General features: G+C 42.1%; 2 protein-coding genes across 4 annotated transcripts; one reads left to right on the forward strand and one right to left on the reverse strand.

Annotated features, from left to right (window-relative positions):
• Positions 1–10,463: 10,463 nt before the first annotated feature.
• Positions 10,464–17,460, reverse strand: Rbm7 (RNA binding motif protein 7). Of its 3 annotated transcripts, none has more exons than XM_057768623.1 (5): positions 17,254–17,456; positions 15,698–15,860; positions 14,759–14,846; positions 12,603–12,693; positions 10,464–11,751 (listed from the first exon to the last, which is right to left on the reverse strand). In XM_057768623.1, the coding sequence occupies exons 1-5, from the start codon at positions 17,347–17,349 to the stop codon at positions 11,392–11,394; spliced, it is 798 nt and encodes a 265-aa protein (XP_057624606.1). In that variant the 5' UTR covers positions 17,350–17,456; the 3' UTR covers positions 10,464–11,391. The 3 variants fall into 3 exon arrangements, with proteins under 3 accessions (XP_057624606.1, XP_057624607.1, XP_057624608.1); XM_057768624.1 differs by lacking the exon at positions 17,254–17,456 and adding an exon at positions 15,958–16,009; XM_057768625.1 differs by having other exon boundaries at positions 11,645–11,751; positions 12,599–12,693; positions 17,254–17,460.
• Positions 17,461–17,520: 60 nt separating this feature from the next.
• On the forward strand, positions 17,521–19,160 carry C4H11orf71 (chromosome 4 C11orf71 homolog). The gene has a single exon (XM_057768626.1). It carries the CDS (start codon positions 17,673–17,675, stop codon positions 18,018–18,020), a length of 348 nt encoding a protein of 115 aa, XP_057624609.1. The 5' UTR covers positions 17,521–17,672; the 3' UTR covers positions 18,021–19,160.
• The last annotated feature ends 3,180 nt before the right edge of the window (positions 19,161–22,340 follow it).

Consider the following 22,340-nt stretch of genomic DNA (forward strand, 5'->3'; position numbering starts at 1 on the left):
TAAAGCCGACTGAAATAGCTCTGCCTGATCTGTCCACTCTGATTCTGTCATCCATTCTGGTTTTGGTCAAAAGGTTCTTAATCTCCCACTATAGCTGCGGTTTTCACCAACTCCGCTGGAAGGGGCCTCTGTCAGGATCGCTTACATTTTAGCTTAGTAGCAAACACCTCCGCAAAGGGCAGTTTTGTCACGAACGTGCTCAGTCTTGAATCACATACTCTTGTGTCTTTTTCTGAAAGTTGGGTTGCCAGTAATTACAGAGCTTGTGGTTGGTGGCGTAGTAATCCCTACCTGGTGAGCTGGTTCTGTGAGACAAACATTGTTGCCTAATAAGAGCTGTAGAGATGCTGCAACCTACTAGTGGATTTCGGCTACTCAACCTGCCAAGCTTGGCCAGAGAAACGGAAAGATCTTGGAAATGTGCAGGAGATGTACAATTTCTCCGCAGCTAGAGACGTATGTTCTAACAGCATTGCCTAGTGAAGCACACTGTTACACTGTTTGGAGCTTGTAATCATTTGTGACCCTATTCATATGAAGGAGAACTCCATTAGCTTATAGAAACTTGTTTTGGTGTTTGGTTTTGTTGACTTTTTTGGTTTGTTTTTTGTTTGTTTGTTTGGGTTTTTTTTTTTTTTTTTTGGTTTTGGGGGTTTTTGTTTTGTTTTGTTTTGAGACAGAGATTCACTAGAGAACTCTAGGTAGCCTGGGACTTTGCCTCCTAAGTGCTGGTATTAAAGGTGTCCACCACCATGCCTGACCATATAGAAACTTGAATCAGCTGGGCTTATTACCACTCTAAAGTACCTATTTTTTTACATTTTGAAAGAATACCTTATGTTTGGCACATCTTTAGGCTGGAGAGATGGCTAAAGGGCTAAGAGCACTTGGCTGCTCTTGTAGGGAATGTAACCCCAATTCCATGGGATATGTTGTCCTCTTCAGGGCTCCATGGGCACCAGTACACACACACACACACCACAAATAAAATAGTTCTTTTTTAAAAAATGAATCTTCGGTGGTTGTATTTATCAGCCATGCCCATGATTTTTTCTTAGAACAATGAATGGTTGAAAGTACAGTTATGTAAATAGATCACAGGAAACCCTGTCTCAAAAGTCAACAGGAATGATGTGTAGACTTTTTTGAAATGTCCATGTTTATTCAGCTATAGTAATATGCTCCTGATTCAAGGGTAAGTACAGATTAATGTTGTTACCATAAATAAAACACTCATTTCCCCTCAATTCTGAAGAAATCACAAAACAGAAAATGGTAAAGGAAAGTGGGTTTGGATTTATACAGTTTCACCTAACTAGAGATACTGGATAGGTGTGCTAATTTCTTCCCTCCCATGTCTATGGCCACTTTTGGAGTTTGTACAAATCCATGTGACAAAGGCTAAAATTTAGCTGTGAGACAGGGTCTTTCCTGGGAGGAAGGGGAGGTGGCTTAGAAGTTGCATGCACTGTCCCTGTTTTTTGCTATAGAAACAGGGTTTTGTCTATTTGTTTAATTTTTGTTTGAAAGAGGGTCTCATTCATTATATAGTCTCGACTGGCCTCAAACTTATGACAGCCTTCCTGCCTCCCACGTTCAGGGATTACAATGAGGTAACATCTTTGGCTCCAGAAATGTTTATGATTCATATCTCCTCCACATTCATTATTAAGTGTACCTTGTATGCAATGGCCACTCAGTTTTTCATTAGATCTGAAGTACACTTTATGTCAATTCAGTTTAACAAACACATGCTAAGTACTTACCACGTATGGCACAGTGGACTACAAAGCTGTTGGAATTTGGATCTGGACATCTGTCAAAGGCCAGAATGTTAAAGCCTTGGTTCAGCATCATGTGGAGAGCTTGTGAAAAACTTTAAAGGTCATGATAGACCTTCCAGTCATTGGAAGTATGACCTTGACAAGAATAGCGAGACCTCCACTCCTTCCTCCTGCTCTGTTTCATCTCAACTGTGTGGGGGGAAGCTTGGCTCCAGTGCATGCTCCCCGCTAACATGCACCACCCTACCACAGGCCCAAAAGCAGTGACTCCACCTGACCCTGAACTTAAACCTCTGAAACCGTGTGCAAAGCAAATCATTCTTGTTCCTCAGTTGCTATCTCAGGTACTTTGTCACTCTAATGGAAAGCCAACGCAAATGTCAAAGGATCCACTGATGAAGTTAGCTGATGTTTATTACAACTCATTAAAGTAGGGGTCTGTGTATTTATTTATTTATTGTTGGTTGGTTTAAGGATTGGGGGGATTGTGTTGGTGGAGAGTATGTCAGCTCACAGTTTGGTAATACAGTCTTTCATGGCAGGGAGGTCCTGGCATCAGGAGCTTGAGGAAGCTGCTCAAGTTGAATCCATACTCAGGAAGCACAGAGGTAAATCTAAGACAGTTTTAATACTAAAATTAGGGTACTTTATTTTTGAGCTGGAGCTATTTCTTTGGTAAGTAAGGAAGTGACTACTTTCCTATCTGTGAAATGTTCCAAGACAATGGTACAAATGGGAAAAAAATCCTTTGTCCTTGTCACCAGGAGCTAGGTCACCCTCTTGTTTCTCGGGCAAAGAAATATTAATAACATTTAGAAAATTATACTTATTGTTTGTTTTTCTAAAGAAAAGTATAGTGTACACTGATGTCAAAATAAAGCAAGATAATAAGGCTTGTAAAGATGTTTTAGTTATGCAAATTTGCTGAAGAGCATTCTTTACCAGATACACAAAAATTGCATCCAAATAAGCACAAGTCAAGATATCTGGATTATACTGTTAAGCACAAAAACGACCAAGTGCAATGAGAGAGGCGAAATGAAAACAAAGGCTGGAATGACACTCAGCTAACAAACTGATTACTTGCTGGCAAATGGGAAGGAACAGTTAGAAGAAGCAAGAGTGGGGTGATACTTCCCAACATACACATGTTTTTGGTTTTGAGTCATACAAGTATATTATTTGTTCCAAGGGTTTAAAAACTTTAAAAAGAATACAAGTAGTTATACTTTAAAATGGATTATCAATACATCTTTGTATATCAAAATCAGAAATAAAAAAAATATTACAATGGCGCCAATTTTGCCTTTCATTTATTGGGGCACAAACTATATAGTTGCATAAGTAGTTAGATCCCGGTCACCTTTTCTATTATCATTTAGAGAAAAAAATATTGAAATTACAAAATCAAACAACCTCAAATTTTTTATTTGGTGTATTGGTTCTGTTGCTGCTGTTAGTGTCCGTATACACGTACATGGGGAAAGGCACACATGTAGACCACGGCGTCTGCAAGTCAGAGGACGATTTTCAGGAATCAGTTCTCTCCTTCTCCTTGTTTAAAGGCATGGTCTCTCTTACTGTTTCTGCCCTGCTCTATATTCCAGACAAACTGACCTTTGATCCTTCAGTCAAACCTCCTGTCTCTGCCTCCCATTTCACTGAAGGAATGCTGGGATTGCAGATGCATGCCACCACATACAGCTTGGGCGGGGGGGTGTTTGAGACAGGGTTTCTCTGTGTAGCCCTTGCTGCCCTGGAGCTCACTCTGTAGACCAGGCTGGCCTGGAACTCAGAGATCCACCTACCTCTGCCCCTCTCTGCCTCCTCTGCCTCTGCCTGGAGGATGCTGGAATTAAAGGTGTGTGTGTGCCCTACAACACATTCTGCTTTTTTAATGTGGATTCTAGGAAATTGGACTCAACTAAGCAGGCTTATGAAGCAAGTGCTTTTACCCACTGAACCATCTTGCTGGCCCACAATTTCTTATTTTACAAAAGTAAACCATGAGTGGTGGCTCTCTCTTGGGAAATGAAGACAGGAGATTTGTGAGTTCAAGGCCATCCATGGCCATATAGGGAGTTCAAGACCAGCCTAGGTTATATGAGACCCTATCTCAAAGGAAAAAGCAAGTTTCAAATATCAGGCCATAACATCAACTGCTGTTGGGTGATACGTTTACACTGTTTGAAGATGTGTTGCTGTAATTGGTTTAATAAAGAGCTGATGGCCAATAGCTAGGCAGGATTTCCTGGGAAAGGAAAAGAAGGAGTAATCTAGGTGCACAGATTATGCCAGATAGATGCCAGGGAGATGACAAGAGATGAACAAGTTGGAGTTACAGAATAAAAAAGATAATTAAAAAGGGAAAAAGAAAAAGAGGTAATGTATTTGGGGGTTTTTCTGTTATGCCCCATCCTGCAGCAGCTTATAAAAACTTATTTAGAGGCTTAATATTAATTACAAAACGTTTGGCCAACTAGCTCAAGCTTATTACTAACTAGCTCTTACCTTTGACCTATTTCTATTAATCTATGCTTGCCACATGTCTCATGGCTTTATTTGTGATCTAATACATCTTGCTCCTCTGATGGCTGGCTGGCATCTCTGCTGACTCCACCCCTCCTCATCTGAGGTCTCAGTTTGATTATTCTGCCTAATCTTCTCCTGCCTGGCTATTGGTCAAACAGCTTTTATTATTAACCAATGAGAGAAATATACATTCACAGCACACAGAAAGATCATTCCACAGCAAGCCATGCTCATAGCAAGATGTAGACTAATAAAAATGGATTAATTTAAATTATAAGAACTGGTTAGGGGAAAGTAGAAAAAGACAAGATCTCCTGAGTAAATTGAGAGCATGGGGACCTTGGGAGAGGGTTGAAGGGAAGGGGAGAGGCAGGGAGGGGAGCAGAGAAAAATGTAGAGCTCAATAAAAATCAATTAAAAAAGAAAACATACACACATGTGTGCATATATACATTTATATGCAAAATGAGTATCAAAAAAGAACTAGTTAGGAACAAGCCTAAGCTATAGGCTGAGCTTTCATAATAAATAATAAGTCTCTGTTATTTTTTAAGAGCTAGCTGGAAGGACTGAGAAAGACTTGCTACAAATACATATCCCCTTATTCTGTCACACCTAATTCAAGTAAGCAGGGAAGCAAAGAACCTGGTTTCTAAAATGAGACTGATTAGCTATGAACTTGGCTCCACTCAGTATATAATCTTTGGGATTTTTCTTCTATAAAACCATTGAAAGTGGTTTAGCATGCAGTAATAAAACTAGTTTCATACAAAAGAAATTCACATTTACACATTAATGTACCAACACTCAAGCTAAATATGACAGCATAATTTTATATTTGCCAACCGTTTCTCCTGATATGAAAATTTGTAAAAATTGAATATATCTGTATAATGCTATTAAAAAGTGATAGGATAAAGCTTGCTTTGGTCTTAATGTCAAAAGCTGAAGGAAAAATTGACTATTATATAATTAAAGACACAGGATATAAAGAACATTGAACCATGCAAACAGCAAAACATCATAATTAAACCTCAAAAATTGTGTATATGTTCAGACATTTACTAAGAAACAAAAGAGAAGAAATGACTTATTTTTTAAGTTTTGTTTTGCTTTTGAGTAATAGAAGCATTTATTGCTATATTGTCCTGTATATATTGCAGGATGATCAAATCCATTGCCTTCACCTCAAATACTATTGACTTGCAATGAAATACTTTTGAAGTATACATTAATGATACTCATCACACTAGGCAAAAGATCAATAAGATTTATTCCTCTAATTGAAACTTCCTGCCCTGTGATTGTTAAGATCTGGGGGATTTTGCTTCGAAGATTTATTTTTGTTTATATATGTATGTGGGAACCCATAGAGGCCAGAAGAGGCTGTCAAATCCTCAAGTGCTGGAGTTACAGAGGTTGTCAGCTGCCCAGCACATGTGCTGAGAAGCACACTGTGCTCCTCTGCAAGAGTCACCCATACTCTTTAACAACAGAGTCATCTCTCTCACCCACGGTTTAGTTTTGTCAACTTGGCACAATCTAGAATCACTTCAGAAGGAAATCTCAATTAAGGATTGTCTAGATCAGGTTAGGCCATGGACTTGTTTTTAACAGATTATCTTGATTACATTAAGTGAGAAGACCTGCCCACTGTGGGTGGCACCATACCCTCGGCAAGAAATCCATAGCCCGCTGCTCTTAACTGTGTATTTAACTGTTTCAAAGCTCCTGCTGCCTTGACTTTCTCACAAAGATGAACTGTAGCCTGGGATTGTAAACTAAAACTCTTCTCCTTGAAGTGACTTTTGTCCAAGCATCTTATCACAGCCAAGAGGAACCAAATTGCAACATATTCTTTAAGTGGTACCTACCTCCCCTTTCCCTGTAAACTCCCTACCCCAGGTTCTTATAGCCCACACCCTACTTCGATGGGTTCAGCTATTGAAGTAAGAGTAGGGTAATCTATTTGTAGCACCTGAAAGCTAAAGTTCAAGAGATAGAAGTAACAGCATGGGAGGGGAGTTTGTATGCTAGTGGTGGGGCAGAGAAGTAACAAGAAGCGGGAAAACTGCCTAGTAGTTTTTCTTTTTGTTTTCTTTTTCCTTTCTTTTTTTGGGGGGGTGGGTGGGTGGGAGGGTGGTTTTTTTTCTTGGGGGAGAATGGTTTTTCGAGTCAGGGTTTCTCTGTGTAACAGCCCTGGGTGTCCTGGAACTCACTCTGTATACCAGGCTGGCCTCAAACTCACAGAGACATCAACCTGACTCTCTGTCTCCTGAGTTCTGGGATTAAAGGCATTCGCCGCCACCACCTGTCTCCAGTATTTTCTTGATAGGGTAAGGGAGAAATGATGGTACCACGTAGCTTTGTGTTCTGTCAGCTTAGCTAAGGTAGAACGATCGTTTCCAGAATGTCCCTCCTGTTGTCGTTTCTATTTAGAGTTGACATTGAATAGTAAAGAACTTGGGGCTTTGTTCCTAACTCTGGGAGAAAAACCTAAATTCTTGGAATTTCTCAAGTTGCAGCAGTATTTTCATTACTATTTTCAAATGATGAGCCCTGAAAGTTTATGCTACTGAGGCGAACCAATTGGAGCCTTCAGGCTGGGACCAGGGCAGCATGCAAAGGTCAACCATGTGATTACAGGGTTGGGGCCCTAAGGTGCATATTAGTCTGAACCTCCTGGGAGAGAAGCAAGATTGGGTTCAGTGACATAGCCAAAAACTCAGCTCTGATGGCTACTTTATGGAACTTCAACACAAACTGGAAAACGTACAAACTTTATTAGTGTATGCTTCAGTGTGTTGACGTCATGACACCGTGGGGAGGTGGCGAAAAATCCTCGTGCATTTTTGCCTTGGGAATAAGATCCTGGTTGTCAGCACGTGCCGTTATCTGCTGAGCCATCTTGTCCGCCTGCCCATAAAAATTCTGAATGGATAATAAAGCTCAGACATGTTTCCTGGCCAACCATGATGCTTTGCTTTGCTAGGAAGGTGATCCAACCTGAGGCCAAGCGAAGAAAACACGGAAGAATCACTTCTGGGAACTTCCCTGTTCTTTTCCTCTGCATCTCCTTTGGGAACTGCTTTTCATTTTGACCTTTTGCTATAATAAAATTGTGTATCTTTTTTTCCTAAATTCTGAGTCTTTGTGGTAAAATGTCAACACTTAAGGTATAATGGAAACCCCTGAACTTTGTAGCCAATCAGTCAGAACTCTGGGTGGCCTGGGAGTTTCTGCTCTTCCAGCTCATGTCTGAATTGAGGGTGGTCTCAAGAAGACTCTTCACCAGAACTTTGGCCCAACTCTAGGAACTTACTCAGAATATCGATGCTGTTGATCAAACAGAAATGTGTATGAGAACGGGAGACAGAAACTGGTCAGGTATGGTAGGGCCCCCAAAGCAGCACTTCTCAGAATGCCCTCCCTGAGGCCAAGAACACCAGAACGGAGATGTGGCTTCTATTTCTCCCAAATGAGCACCTTTGCCTAAAGGCCAGAATGTGGATGAAACCAGGCACCCAGGTGGGCACCTGCTACTTTGTTCTCTCCAGGCTTGCCCAGCCCAGTCGTCGTCACATTCCTTTAAAAAGGGGCACTTTTTAAAGGACAGCTTGGTTGCTGTGGAATAATCCTTCTGTACACTGTGAATACGTATTACTTTCATTGGTTAATAAAGAAGCTGATTTGGCCAATAGCAAAGCAAGGCAGGATGGGACAATCAAACTGAGAATGATGGGATGAGGAAGGGTGGAGTCAGAAGAGTCGCCAGTCAGAGAATGAGCTGGAGATGGAAAACAAGTTGGACACACAAAATGGGACTGAGGACATGAGCCACAGGGCAGCAGAGATTACTAGAAATGGGTTAAGTTTTAAGAGCTAGTTAGTAATAAGCCTGATCTACTGGCCAAGCATTTATAATTTATATTAAGTTTCCAAGTCAATTATTTGGGAAGCCACTGCTGGGTATTTGGGAACAAGCAATTGGGACAGGAAAACTTGGTCTACACTTTATACTTTTTTTTTCTGGGACACCTTCTGCTATCCAGGAGCACTATTTTATATCCCCAACTAAAGCTCCCACCTATCATTCTGTAATAAACTTATAAAATTCGCCCTCTTGGACCTCAGTTTCATCCTCTGAATTCCTGAGTCAGGAACCTGAGAGCTACTGATTGAGAGCAGCTTAGGTGGCTACTGAGTTTCTGAGACTCCGCCATTCTCAAAGACCTGATTTCTGTTATCAACAGATATTGAAGTTAAGACATATATAACTTAAGAGCCGCACAGGTTCGAGTGTTTGGACACTGATCTCTAGCCAGTGGCACTGTTGGGGGTTACGATCCTTTAGAAGGTAGTCTAGCTGAAAGAAGTAGGCCCCTGAGGAGCCGGGGGTCCTGGAAGTTATGAAGCAAACAAGCAGCTGTCATACACTCCCGCTTGGACCCATCCTACCATGCCTCTTACTCTGTAACAGAAAACAAAAACAAAACAAAAACCAAGTTGCCTGACTGGCTATATGCCTCCTCATCTATGGCAGTTGAAAACTCCCCTAGAAATGTACACGAAAATAAAACTTCCTCCTTTATTTCCACCAGGTATTTTGCCCACAGCTACAAAATAAGGTAATGAAAATAAAATTGAAGTAGCAGGCCTGGCTCTTAGATTCTGGAAGACATTGCAGGCTAACAGGCACTGTGGCACTTCATGCATCGTTTACGGCTGGCTGGCTGAGCTCGGCATGGGCAGTCTTAGACTGTGTAGTTCCCATCACATGGAGCACAGAACTTCACAGCTCTACATCTAAGACTGAGACAGATGAAATCTCAGTGTAGCTTCTTCCTGTTCAGTTTTGCTCTTCAGTTGTCCCTGTCAACTGACAACCTCACTGAACCATGGTGACTTCAGACCCAACACCAGATATCGGCCAGCATATAAATTTATCAGCAACCAAAACTGTGTAAGTTTGCATCGCTATAATCTCTCCTTCTACATCACTTAGTTTTGCTATGCTAATTTTATTGTGACAGATACAGACCATCCATTGACTTAAAAATAAACAACCCCCCTGGAAATTAAACAGGAATGCTGTGGCTCTACAGTTTCCCTGATCCTGCTGCACATTATTTTTAAGAATACTGACACTAATAGCCCCACCACTGAGAATTTAGGGTACACCCTAGACACAAAGTATATTAATTCTTTTTAAAAGAGGTTTCTGGGTTATAGTAACAGAGCTTTCAACTGTTGTCTATATTGAATCCTGCGGCTCTCTTGCCCTGTTTACAAAGTACAGATATTTAGTTTATTAGTTCAACTGGGTAAAACTGAAGGAAAATAATCACTGGATCTTCCAAGGCTAGCCCCCGAAAAGCCATTAAGTCAAGATTATTCTGATCACCTGTGGATCAACATGACTTATTTCAAACTAGATTAAATGCCAATAAAGTACTATGTTTCCATGTAGATACCTAGAAATTATCAGGCTTTTTAGAAATAAAACTGCTTAAGCAAACTAAACAAAACCTTAACCTATGCTATAGTAATATTTCATTTGTATTTTATTGCCTGAAGATCAAAGAGTAAAACAGCCGCCCTGGTTAGCCTTACAGAAACCATGCAGTGGTGATACACACCTTTAATTCCAATAGCCACACTAGCCTGTCATAGAAACCAGGTTAGGTATATGCCTTTAATTCCAGTGATGCATACTTTTTGTAGAAATACAAAACGGGAGGAGACAGTTCACAGACACGGTCTCATTCTGAGATTCCTGGAAGCAAGATCGTCATTTCAGACTGAGGTAGAGGTTGAGGTAGAGGTAAAAGCCAGTGGCTGGCTGTTTTGCTTTTCTGACCTTCAGGTTGAACCCCAATTTCTGTCTCTGGGTTTTATTAATCTGGCTACACTATGCCAAGTGGGGACACAGAGCCTGGACACTTAGAACATCTCGCTGTAGAGAGCAGATAAAGGAATGTTCATAGCACTATACACCATAATCTATGCTGATAAAGTCTAGCCATGCATCAAGGCAAATCTACAGAAGATACCGTAAGATGGACAATCTTTACCAACCAAAGTGTGAATTGACATGATTGAAAGTACACTGCTAACTTACTGGATACCTCTGACATCAGTGTTGCCGAAATAAAGACACATTCTCTTTTTATGTATTTAATATATTAAAAAGGAACATAGTATAAATGCTGTGGTATAAAGAGGATCCACATTTTTCACAGAATTCTTAAAAACGATTTTACAGTGAACAAGCATCAGCATCTTGAAACATGGAAGTATTATTAAACAAAATTTCAAAATTATAATCCTTGCAGTGAAACATTTTGCCATTTTATCTATCAACATTGCTGTTCCTCTAAAAAGAATTTATCAACACTGTCTTCTTATGTAAAAATATACATGTAGATATTTAACTTCCTGAGTGACTAGTCATACATCAAATATAATTTAATAAAAGGATTTTAAAGTTCTTAGAATGAACTAGTATAGATTTATAATGTATATTTGTGATAAAATTCAAGAGCATACCACAGAATTTGTACTTAAATTCTGAATTAGAAAATGATTTATCCCCAAACAAAACCAATAAACTGTTTTAAATAAACTGTTAATAAAACGGATTACTGAGTTCCATTTTCTCATTTATTAACAAAATGCAGATAGCCATTTCAGACTACCAACTTGGATGCTTCCTACTATCTACACCAAAATGATTTTGTTACCAAGAAAATCCTTGCAACACAAAAGGGTGAGATAATTCAAATATTTGCTTTATAATACAACCAATCTATACAGTTCATCTTCCCTAGACTGAAGTGACTGGAATGGTGGGACATTCTTTTGTGTAGAATCCTCCCTCTTCAGAAGCCCTGAGGTACAAATGTGGAGCTCAGTCCTGCCTTCTCTAGGAAACTGATGCTAGGCTTAAAAACATCTCTTTTTCAAAGACAGGTGAAAAACTGTGGGGCTACTCTATACAGTTATAGAAATATTTCCAGAACAACAATGAAAAGGGCCTAAAATGGCCCTGTAAAAAATGTCCTTGGAATGCTTGCTAGTGTCGAGATGAGGACCACTTCCCACTTCTACTACTGTCCCTTCTGCTATCATAGTCATGGTTCCAGCCATCATGATTCCTGTCGTCATAGTAGAAATCCTCTCGGCCTCCTCTGTAATAATAGTCGGGCCCATGATCAGAGTAGCGCTGCTCACGACTATAGTGTCTATCTGACAGGTAGGGGTGAGAATTCTGTCTTTTACGCTGTAGTGACAATGTATCTTGGCGCCACTGGGAGCTGGAAGACTGGTTAAAGGGATGACCATGTGATTGACCTGATGGCGAAAATCCCGACTGATCTGCATGTGGAGAACCAAATTTCCCAGCATATGACATCTGTCTGAAAACATTGTTCATCTGAGAGAAAAAAAAAATTGAAACATTAATTGTAAGTACTTAACAGCAAAGCCAATGGATTAGTCAGTCAACAATACATAAAGAAAAACCAAAATCACCCTTGCCCAGATGTATCCCAAGCGAAATGTTAATGAATGACATGTGGTCTGATACCAAAGTTTCAGACATACTACTTATTTCCAAGACTCAAAATGACTATACTATGAGTCACTGTAACAAACACAGGAAACACAAGACGCTCACCAGCATTAGGAAAATCTCTGTGAAGGTGGCATACAATCTGAGTGTTAAGAAAATAAACTGAACAAAAAGAAATCTTTACAAGGGAGAAGCACACAGCAGATCCAGAATGGATTCTGAGAAAGACAGCCACAGTAGCAGAGATAGGTCCTGAATCTTAGAAGCTGTTAAGGGTTGATGACAAAAGCTGGGCATAATGGCGCACGCCTTTAAACCCAGCAGTCTGGAGGCAGCAAAAGACAGATCTCTGTGAGTTCAAGGGTAGCCTGGTATACAGAGCTCTAGGACAGCAGTGCTACATAGTGAGACTGCCACAAAAAAGAAAAGAAACATCGTAAGACAGCTGATTTGAGTTTTAGGGTAGGTCTCATATTACAAAAACCACTTCAGGTAAGTTGGTCTAGAAGATACGTGTTAAATTATTAAAACTGTAATGATCATGGTAGCCTAAATATTCTACAAAGTAGTAAGAATTAAAATAAACAGTTACTTATGCTGAAAGGACATAAGTAATAAAACTGACTGAGAAGTGATAAGTTGTCTGATGTAACAATACTTTAGCCAAAGTACCACTTTGTCTTAGCAACTCAATTGGGAAAAAAACTGCCTACCACTGCTTGCCGCTGATAATCTTCTGGAGAAGAGAAGGACCTCTGGACCATCTGTGCTGATGGAGTCATGTTACCCACTGTCCTTTCATAGCTGCAAAGAGAAAACAGGAATGATGAGTGGTCATCATTCAACAAACACTCAACACCAGTAAGTCATGAGCAAGACAGTTCTCGATGAAAATGATTAAGACAAGGACAGTTCCTATGTGTTAGGGGATTGGAATAGCTGGAGGAACAAAAGGGCACTGTACTTTTTAGGTCGGCTGATCAGGACAGCCTTTCTGAAAAGGACATATTTAAAGTTCTGTAACATGATGTTTTCTGGGAACACTGTTTTCCTCTTGTGTTATCTATTACCTTTACCAATACAACGGCAGACACAAAGACAACAGGGCTAGCACACAACGAAAGTATTAACTACTTGACTCTACAGAACAAAAATGTACTGGTCCTCAAGCCAATGCCATCGTTCAGACTGAGATTTTTTGTCTAGCTACAAATGAAGGAAATAGTAAAGAAACTAAATTTGACTTTAACTTGAGCAATTAGGGAGGTAGGTATCGCTGAGACATTAAAGTGAAAAGGTTTGGATAACATTTGTTTCCTCATTTTAGTGTTGATTTAGACTCGGTGGAGGTAGGGAGGAAAAGGGGGCTCTACTTTCTCTGGGGGATTGTGCGGGGGGGGGGCTCAGAGCAGATCATGTGTCCAGATTCTTTTTTTTTTTTTAATTTTTATTTATTTATTATGTATAGTGTGTCCTTGCAGACAGAAGTTGGCACCAGATCTTATTACCGGTGATTGTGAGCCACCATATGGTTGCTGGGAATTGAACTCAGGACCTCTAGAAGAGCAGTCAATGCTCTTAACCACTGAGCCATCTCTCCAGCCCAATGTGTCCAGATTCTAAGAGAGTCAAAAATTACAGCTTACTTTATGCCAGAGTATTAAAATAATCCACCCTAGCCTATGATTAAAGTTAAAAGAAGTGGCTAGCATACTTACTCAACCTTCTCAAGAAATTCTAAGAGGAAGATCTTTGCTCCATTTAGGATACCTTTGACTGTTATATCAAAGTAGCTGAAGAGTGTCAACTGATAAGTGTTTAAACACCACTAACTGATTTTGGCTGGCAAAAAAGAACACAGGGAAAGCAATGTTTTTGTGCTAATGCTTTTTATAATTCCTCCTTCCAACATTTCTCTTCACAGCAGCCATCCAATTCTCTCTAGCTTTGGTAATGCCTTAATCCAAACCAACTTTGATCCAACAGTCCCACAAGGTCACTTGCCAATAGCTTTCTAATTGGTATTTCTTTCACTAATTTCTTTTCTAACACATTCTTCTCCCACTGCAACCAAGTAACTCGTTAAACTTGTAACTTCGTATCATCATTTGACTTAGAAACATTTTAATGCTTTCTTCCTGTTTAGAATAAATCCTCCAAAACTGACTGTAGCTCTACCAGACACTTACTCAGTCTTTATGTTCCCTACTGCCTTCATTGCACTGGCTTCTTTCAGTTCCTCATCCATCTGCATCATCTCCTGCTGTTAAAACTCTCTCAAAGCATTTTCTACTTCTCGAGAGAACTAATTACAGTAATCAAACAGGTAGCCACAAAGTACATGTGCTCATCTAAATTTGAAGTTCCACTTGGCAGTGTATCATCCTGTGGCTTGATCAGACCAACCAGGTTTGTCTCCACACACTGCTTAAAAACTGCTTAAATCTGGACAAGTTAACCTCATTCCATACTTTCTGCACCAAAAGGAGAGAGAGAGAAATCCTATTTCATGGTTGCTTCAAGAAGTAACCAAGATCATACACAGAAAGGATTTGGTGAGGCGCTCAATAGGTAACAGGTATGTGCTCAATTCTTCAAAGAAAGCCCTTTATGAATGATCATTATGACAAATATTTTTTGTCTCAGTTCCATCTGTTTATGTGGGTAGGACGTGTCTTTACAAACACACATGACTATAGTTACATTTCATTTAGTGCAAATAACCACACAATCTATCTGCATCCAGCCTCCTTGGAAAACAGAGGCATGACATTGATCCAGCAGAGCCAGTGGCAAAACAGCTGGAGCATTCTGAAGGAAATCATTCCCTCAGAAACTTTCTGACAAATGACTTAGTGAGGAACAGTACCTGTTAGGAGATGTGGAAGTAGGGCTTAAATTTCCGACATGATGCTGGGGATATGACACACTGGCATCCTGAGAGGCGTGACTACTTCCTAAAACATAATTTAAAATTTCTAATTGAAAACCAAAAAGTCCAACAACAATCTGAAATGTCTCATCCAGTCTAAATTATCCCAAAAGAGATAAATAGTTTAAAAGCAGCACCAACCGCCCTCAAACTAAAACAAAACAAAGAAAACCATCACTCAAATTGATATAGACTACCTCACGGGTTTTTAAGTAGGTAATACCAAAAAAAGAAAGCATTCCAAACAAGATACTACCTAATGTAGAAACAGCTGATCTGGCCATGTTATTCTGATCTCCACACTGTACTGTGGGACTGCATGGATGGAAAGCCTTAGCCTATCTTCACAAAACAGCAGCAAAGCTGGGCGGTGGTGACACACACCTTTAATCCCAGCACTCGGGAGGCAGAGGCAGGCGGATCTCTGTGAGTTCGAGGCCAGCCTGGTCTACAAAAGGTAGTTCCAGGACAGGCTCCAAAGCTACAGAGAAATCTTGTCTCGAAAAAAAAAAAAAAAAAAAACAAAACAAACAAACAAACAAAAAACCCCAGCAGCAACAAAATCACTGTTTGTAAATCACAAAGTACCCTGGGAAATAGCAAAATCTAAAATATTTCCATCATTAGCTCCCTAATCCAATCTTTAAAATAGAAGTCTGGTCTGGCATCAACCGGTACAATCCCAACACTTGGGAGATAGAAGCAGGAGGATCAAGAGTTCAAGGCCAGACTTGGCTACACAGTCAGTTTGAAGCTAGCCTAAAATACCTGTCTTCAGAACAAAAAACAAGCAAACCAAAAAACCCCTGGAATAGTAGTAGTGAAAGCAAAAGAAACCAAAAGCCTCTCTTTATTACACTATACCTGAGTCATTACCTGATCTAAACTGAATTTTGATGGGCTTCCCAAAGAGTTTGATTCCATTTAGAAGATTCATGGCGTAAGGAACAGACACTTCGTGTTTGAAATTCACAAATGCAAATTGTTTCAACTTGCCATCTTTATCTTTTGGAATTTTCACCTTTATTACTGGCCCAGCCTACAAAGAAAAGGATTCAGAACTTAAACAAGACAGTTTCAGGAAAACACTGAAAATTCTGAATTAAACAAGAAGGCAAGCACACGGTGGCACATGCCTGTATGTCAGAGGTCAGGAGGTGCAGGCAGGAGGACTGGTTCAAAGTTAGCCTCGGAGTCCCAGGCTACCAAGGCTACATACAGAGACTGTCTCTCTCTCTCTCTCTCTCAAATACTACAAAGAGAACACAAAGTTTTAAACAATAGCCGGGCGATGGTGGCGCACGCCTTTAATCCCAGCCCTCGGGAGGCAGAGGCAGGCGGATCTCTGTGAGTTCGAGACCAGCCTGGTCTACAGAGCTAGTTCCAGGACAGGCTCCAAAGCCACAGAGAAACCCTGTCTCGAAAAACAAAAAAAAAACAACAAAAAAAAAACAACAAAAAAAAAAGTTTTAAACAATAGTATGTAATCAATGAAAAGTTTCTGCACCCTGATAAGCCTCTTCGCCAATGCAGCAATCCAAATCAGACCAAATCAAACCGAATTAGAAAAAGTCCAAGTTTAAGGGATAAAACGCTCCAGGATGATTTTCCAGCGCCCCAAAGAGGAGACAGGAAAAAGAGATCAGAAAACCATATGTGTTTTCTGGGGGGCAGTTTAAATACCCTCTCGGGGAGCCCTCATCATTTGGCAGGCCGAGATATGGTAGGGTTTGGAGAGAGATGGGGGAGGAAGCTTAGGGTGAAACTTCCACCAGGACATTTCAGACCCTTTGGGTACATGGATGCCAGGGGCTGGGGTGAAGCTTCCACCAGAACAACCAAGATCTCATTAAAAGCCAAGCGGTGGTGGCGCACGCCTTTAATCCCAGCACGCGGGAGGCAGAGGCAGGCAGATCTCTGTGAGTTCGAGGCCAGTCTGACCTACGAGAGCTAGTTCCAGGGCAGGTTCCAAAGCTACAGAGAAACCCTGTCTCTCGAAAAATTTTTAAAAAATTGACTTCCGCATCGATCAACTATAACCAGAGATTGAGTCATGAAGCAGGGCAGGATCGGTCTAACTTTTCGGACTTTTTGGATAAACATGCCAATGCTGTTTTTCTACGTTAAGTTTACAGAGTTTTAGAAACACTTCAATGTCTGCAATTTCATATGCAAGCTAAGCGAACAGAGAAGCGGAAACGTGTGAGACGAAGCAAAGCCCAATAAACTCAAAGAGAATGCGAGGTACACAGGAAAGGGAAAGCAATGCTGCGGTTCAGTCCCTGGACCTTCACCGGGACGAAGACGCCGACACCCACATCATCAGACGTCACTTTTGGCCCGAACGCCCCAGGGTTCCGGCCTGGCGCGCTCCGCTCCTGACTTGGGCTCCTGACCGCTCCAGCCGCCCTAGGACCGTGCCCGCGCCTTACCTGGTGGAAGAGCTCGAAGAGGAGCTCCTCGGTCACCTTCGTCTCCAGGTTACCCACGAACAGAGTGCGGTCGGCCTCCGCGGCCGCCGCCCCCATCTCCGCCGGGCTTCCAGTCTCGGGCCTAGTCGGACTGCTCGCGGGCGGCGGGCCGACCGTACTGCGCACTCTCAGAGACACCCGCGTCCTCTCGTTCTGACGTCACGACGTAAACGCCCGTCGCGCGCGAGCGCAGGGCCGCTACGCATGCGCGCGGGAGGAGGAGCCCGTTTCCGGCGGCGGCTCCTTCCGCAGTTGCCTTGAAGATGGCGGCTGGGGTCGGTAACGGCTGCCTCCGACGCGGGCTGGAGTGATCTGCGGCGCTGCCGAGGGCCCAGTTTGGTCGACGTACGTTAAGCAAACACTGCGGGCGGTGTTTGAAGATGGCTCAGAACTCGGCGTCTCTGTCGGCCGGCGATCAAGCCAACAGGGGGGCCTACCGGTCCTCCCAGGGAGATCTCAACCAGCCTACCATGGCTTGGGCGATGGTCTCCGGAGACAGCTTCCTGGTGACCAGTCTTGAACCGAATCAGGCAGGACCTCGCCCGCCAGTGCGACCCAGCGTTCGGACCGACAGACGTCGAATGTCCGTCGGTGGCCGCAGCCGAAGCCGCCAAGGGAGATTCTCTCCTTACCCGATCCCTGGCGTCAAGCTCGACCTCTTAAGAAGTGTGCTGCAGCAGCGTCTGGTTGCCATGGGAACTGCCCTGGCAGCCCGCATCTCGGCGTAGAACAAATGCCTCGCCTCCTCTCCCGTAGCTTGCAAACAAGGCCTCTCTGAAATCATTTGTTGCTGTAACGGCAGTTTTATTTTTACTGGTATATTTTCACCGAGGTTGGCGGTTAATATAGCCTATCAAAGTAGAGTTTGGCCGGGCTTGGTGACACACGTTTTTAATCTCAGGAGACGGGCTCTGAGTTCCAGGCCAGCCTGTTTTAGCTAGTTTGGGGGCGTCTTAATGGCGATCCTTATGGGGCCAAGAAGGATATAGGAGAGATTTTCAAAATGACTGACTGTAGTCTCTTGTCCAGACTGGTCGAGACTTGCCATGTATTAAGGATGGTCTTGAAATCGTCCTTCTGCCTGCCTGTGCCTTGTAGGTACTGAGATTTACAGGCGTAAGCCACACACCCAGCTTGAGTGACAATTACTCAATACAGAATCCAGCGGTATCTGATTTCCACAACCTTCCCTGAACTCAAGCTTTCTTAACTACCTTCCTCTTTACCTTAGACTGCCCTTCAATTTGTGTTAGGGAAAACAAATTATCACACTGCTTTATCCTTAACATCTTTCCTCACCACCTCACAGGGTCCCCTGGCTCCCCCCTCCCCCCCACGTCCTAATGTCTACAGACTCAATTTTTTTTTTTCCCCTCAAGGTGTCACTCTAGCCCTGGCTGTTCTGGACCAACAAACTTGTTTCTGCCTCCCAAGTGCTGGGATTAGAGGTGTGCCCCACCAGATCTGGACAGACACGCAAAACACAAGTACTATTCCAAGTTAAGCCAATGTGTATACTCTTCCAAAGACTTCAAATGGATTGTTAGATGTGTCATGTCATTAACTCCAAGTTTTTGTTTGTTTGTTTTTCAAGACAGGCTTTCTCTGTGTAGCTTTGAAGCCTGTCCTGGCGTTCTGGCACTATCTCTTGTATACCAGGCTGGCCTCAAAGATCCACCTGCCTCTGTCTCCCAAGTGCTGGAATTAAAGGCGTGAGCCACCACCGCCTGGTGTGTCTTGTCATTAACTTCCAAGTTTAGTGTGAATGCTGGTACAAAATATGCTAGTGGGGCCTAAGTTGTGTCCCAGCCACTCCTTATTTTTCTGCTCACTATGATCACCTGAAGTCTTTAGTCTTTATTCTTGAATCCTGGAACTTAGGGCCTTCCTGTACTGCCCAGGAAGGTCTGGAACTGGAAATCCTACCTAAGCATCCCTAGTGATAGGTGTGTACCTAGCAGTAGGTCAGCTTCACACATTCCTGCCCTCAAGAGCCATGAATGCATTCTGAATGGAGAAGCTAATAGGAAATTGCCACACTCAATTGTTCACTAAATGTAGTAATGCCGTTCAGTATTGGTTGTGATTGCTTCCCATGATACCTGTTACTATGGTTATCTTAGGTGGCTGATCGTTCCTATGCTGTTCCCCAGAGTAGTACTGGGAGAAAGTTTGTGGGATTTTTGTTTTGTTCTCAGACCCTTGTCTATTCAGACTCACTTAATTGAGATACAGCAAAATCACCATGTGATAGAACCACATCTTAAGATGAGAATTTCAGTAGAGTGATTGGTACAGGGAGAAGATCGGAAATCAAGCTAAAGGAAGGATGCTGGCAGAATATCATTAGCTACTTTTCATTGAGTGTGTGGCATTGTGTTAGAGGCAGGTGCAGCTGATTGAATTATTCTGTGCCTGCTGTTGTCTGCATCAGGCACTTAGAATGAAGTAGTGAACAAGATACATCTGTGGCTTTGCTCTTATGGCGCTTTATAGTATGTAAGAAGGATATTGATGTTGCTGGGGTAGTCCAAGGTCATCCAGCTGAGGTAGAACTTGTGGCCTTTCAGCCAAGGTCCTTTATCTGAACCATGCAACACAGACACAGCTTGGGGTAGTTACTTTGACAGTTTTTCTGAAGATTATCTATTTATTTATTTGAAACAGAGATTCTTTGTGTAGTTTTGGAGCCTGTCCTGGAACTCACTCTGTAGACCAGGCTGGCCTTGAACTCAAGAGATCCTCCTGCCTCTGCCTCCTGAGTATTGGGATTAAAGACGTTTGATGGAGGAAGGTCATTGGTTAAAAAATAAACTGCTTGGCCCTCATAGGTTAGAACATAGGTGGGTGGAGTAAACAGAACAGAATACGGGGAGGAAGAGGAAGTGAGCTCAGATCTCCTCTCTGGGGCAGATGCGATGCCGCTCCTCTCCAGAGCAGACGCGATGCAGCCAGCCGCCAGGTCAGACATGCTGAATCTTTCCTGGTAAGACTGGTGCTACACAGATTATTAGAGATGGGTTGATCGGGATATGAGAATTAGCCAGTAAGGGCTAGAGCTAATGGGCCAAGCAGTGTTTAAAAGAATACAGTTTGTGTGTTGTTATTTTGGGGCATAAGCTAGCCAGGCAGCCCAGGAGCTGGGGCAGCAGGAACGCAGCCCGCAGCTCCCCACTACAGACGTTCACCACCACCGCCTGGCTAAAGATAATTTATAACAAAACTATCACAGATACCTGAAAGGAAACTAGCTGAGCTTTAATCAGAAGTCATAGTTGAGAAAATTCCACTTATATGCTATGGATTTTAGACTGGAGAGGGATAGTGAAATGAAGCTTGAAGAAATAGCACAGTCCCAAAAGTTAAGAGATGTGTCATGTTGGACAATACCACCTCCAAAGGCAGGAAGTTAGCTACCAGAGAGTTCAGAAGAGGCTGAATCCTGAGTTTATCAAATGCTTTGAGTACAAAGTAGGGCTAAAGAACTTCATGTCTTGCCCATTTTTCTAATTCTCTACTAAAGAAGACATTCTGTTGAAGTTGAACATTGGAAAGTAGGGATTAAGAAATTTTATGATTAAAAAGGGTAGTACCTCAGCAAATGAAGGTATATATAGTATGAAAGAGGGGACTAATTAAAGATAATGACAGGCTGAGTACTTATCACCTTGGATGTGGCTTGGCATTAAATTGTTATGGAACATATCCTACCTGAGATTTGTAAATAAAGAAACAAAACCTGTCATGAATACCTAAAATTTTGTGCACTTGGGCAAAGGAGGACCTGGAGGGAGTTGTCTTCATTCCTGTTCTGGTGTTTATGTGATCATCAGGAGTCTGGATCTGGTTGGGTAATACTGTAACAAGGTTTATTGTGTTTCCTTGGGAAGGAAGAGAGCCTTCACATAAACTCTTGTTATTTTATGTGAGAGTCAATGGATGCCAAATCCTTGTTCTTAGTATGTGGAGAAGTGTGGAAGTTGGTGTGTCACAAAGACTATACCGTGAAAGCAGGAACCAACATAAACCTTTGAAGTTAGCTGAAATGGATAAGTCAATAATGCTGCCAAGAACAGACTGTGTCATTAAGCTCATGCACAAAGTGAGTTCTAAGAATAGTCTGGAAAGTTAGCATGTCTTTATAAGCACCTGGAGTTAAGTAGCTGTATGGCTGTGTTGAAGTGGGCTCCTTTTAGAATGCTTTCTGTAGAGAATTAAAATTCTAAAAGAACATTCAGGATATTACAAGGAGACCAGTGGGGCCATTGAGAGAAGGTAGAAGCTTGTGGAAAGCCTGAAGGACCTGAGTTCCATTCCTGGATCCCACAATGAACGGAGGGAGCCTGCTCCCCACAATTGTCCTCTAATCCCTTCACAACAGTCATGTGCATGTGCATACACACATGCAGGTACAAAATAATAATACTAATTTTTTAAAATGAGACCATTGAAGGGACTAGTAACAATGAGCTTTCCTCTTAGTATTAGATGGTATTTACAAGAGTGAGTGTAGAAGAAAAGGCAGAGGAAGAAAGGAAGGAAATACGAGAAGAGTGATCATCTGAAGACCCCAGCGTCTTTCTAGCCAAGTCTCACACAGTTCATTTCCAGACCCCATTAAGATACATCTTTGGAACTGAGCTGTGGTGGCCCAGGTCTTTAATTCCAGCAATCAGGAGGCAGAAACAGGAAGATCTCTGAGTTCAAAGCTAGCCTGGTCTACAGAGCGAATTCCAGAACAGCCAGGACTACACACAGAAACCCTGTCTCGATACACAAGATGCATCTTTGGTCTTTCCAGTTTCTGTAAAAACTGTTTTCCTTTTGTTTGTGAAAAATGCAGAACTTTGAATATGGCTCCGATGCCCCAACCTTTCTGCCTCTCCCTGTTCACTTACAAGGTCTTTCTTCCTCAGCTAATAGCCATATCATTCCTCAACTAATTGAATGTTTTGTCCCTTTGATGGCTTCCACTCCCCACCTGTCTGTAGCTCAACACACTCTCTTCTCACACTCTTCCTTTTCCCTCCCTTCCCTTGTCACAACCA

The sequence above is a fragment of the Chionomys nivalis genome, chromosome 4 (genome assembly GCF_950005125.1).
Source record: "Chionomys nivalis chromosome 4, mChiNiv1.1, whole genome shotgun sequence".
NCBI lineage: Eukaryota > Metazoa > Chordata > Mammalia > Rodentia > Cricetidae > Chionomys > Chionomys nivalis.

What these genes read in the sequence shown, in the direction of transcription:
- C4H11orf71 (XM_057768626.1), top strand. Translation starts at nt 17,673, where the DNA reads ATGGCTCAGAACTCGGCGTCTCTGTCGGCCGGCGATCAAGCCAACAGG.
- Rbm7 (XM_057768623.1), bottom strand. Translation starts at nt 17,349, where the DNA reads ATGGGGGCGGCGGCCGCGGAGGCCGACCGCACTCTGTTCGTGGGTAAC. An exon ending in CAAAATTCAGTTTAGATCAG is followed by an intron (nt 14,847 to 15,697) that starts GTAATGACTCAG and finishes ATTATGTTTTAG; the next exon opens with GAAGTAGTCACGCCTCTCAG. An exon ending in ATTATCAGCGGCAAGCAGTG is followed by an intron (nt 11,752 to 12,602) that starts GTAGGCAGTTTT and finishes TTTTTCTCTCAG; the next exon opens with ATGAACAATGTTTTCAGACA.